Source organism: Chaetura pelagica, unplaced genomic scaffold (genome assembly GCF_000747805.2).
Source record: "Chaetura pelagica isolate M959 unplaced genomic scaffold, ChaPel_1.0 scaffold3, whole genome shotgun sequence".
Lineage (NCBI taxonomy): Eukaryota > Metazoa > Chordata > Aves > Apodiformes > Apodidae > Chaetura > Chaetura pelagica.
The window spans coordinates 15761619-15761889 of NW_009952974.1; the positions used below are offsets into that span (position 1 = coordinate 15761619).

Consider the following 271-nt stretch of genomic DNA (forward strand, 5'->3'; position numbering starts at 1 on the left):
AGGCAGCCGGCACCAGGTTGGTGGTGGGTTGCGACAGGCCCTTGCAGAGGGTCTGCACGAAGGAGACCAGGTCGGGGCTCTTGCCCGAACGCAGGATCTCGGAGAGCGCCCAGATGTAGTTCTTGGCCAGGCGCAGAGTCTCGATCTTGGAGAGCTTCTGCGTCTTGGAGTAGCAGGGCACCACCTTCCGCAGGTTGTCCAGGGCCGCGTTCAGGCCGTGCATGCGGTTGCGCTCCCGGGCATTCGCCTTCATGCGCCGCAGCTTGAACCG

The 271-nt window shown here is 64.6% G+C and overlaps 2 protein-coding genes across 2 annotated transcripts in view; both read right to left on the reverse strand.

The window, feature by feature from the left end:
- CERKL (ceramide kinase-like) overlaps positions 1-253 on the reverse strand; it is a 61031-nt gene extending 60778 nt beyond the window's left edge. Inside the window, exon 1 of the mRNA XM_009996327.1 lies at positions 46-253. Within this exon, the coding sequence (XP_009994629.1) occupies positions 46-253 (208 nt within the window). The remainder of the gene's footprint in view (positions 1-45) is intronic.
- NEUROD1 (neuronal differentiation 1) overlaps positions 250-271 on the reverse strand; it is a 3106-nt gene continuing 3084 nt past the window's right edge. The window contains exon 3 of the mRNA XM_009996328.1: positions 250-262. Coding sequence (XP_009994630.1) covers positions 250-262 — 13 coding nt within the window. The remainder of the gene's footprint in view (positions 263-271) is intronic.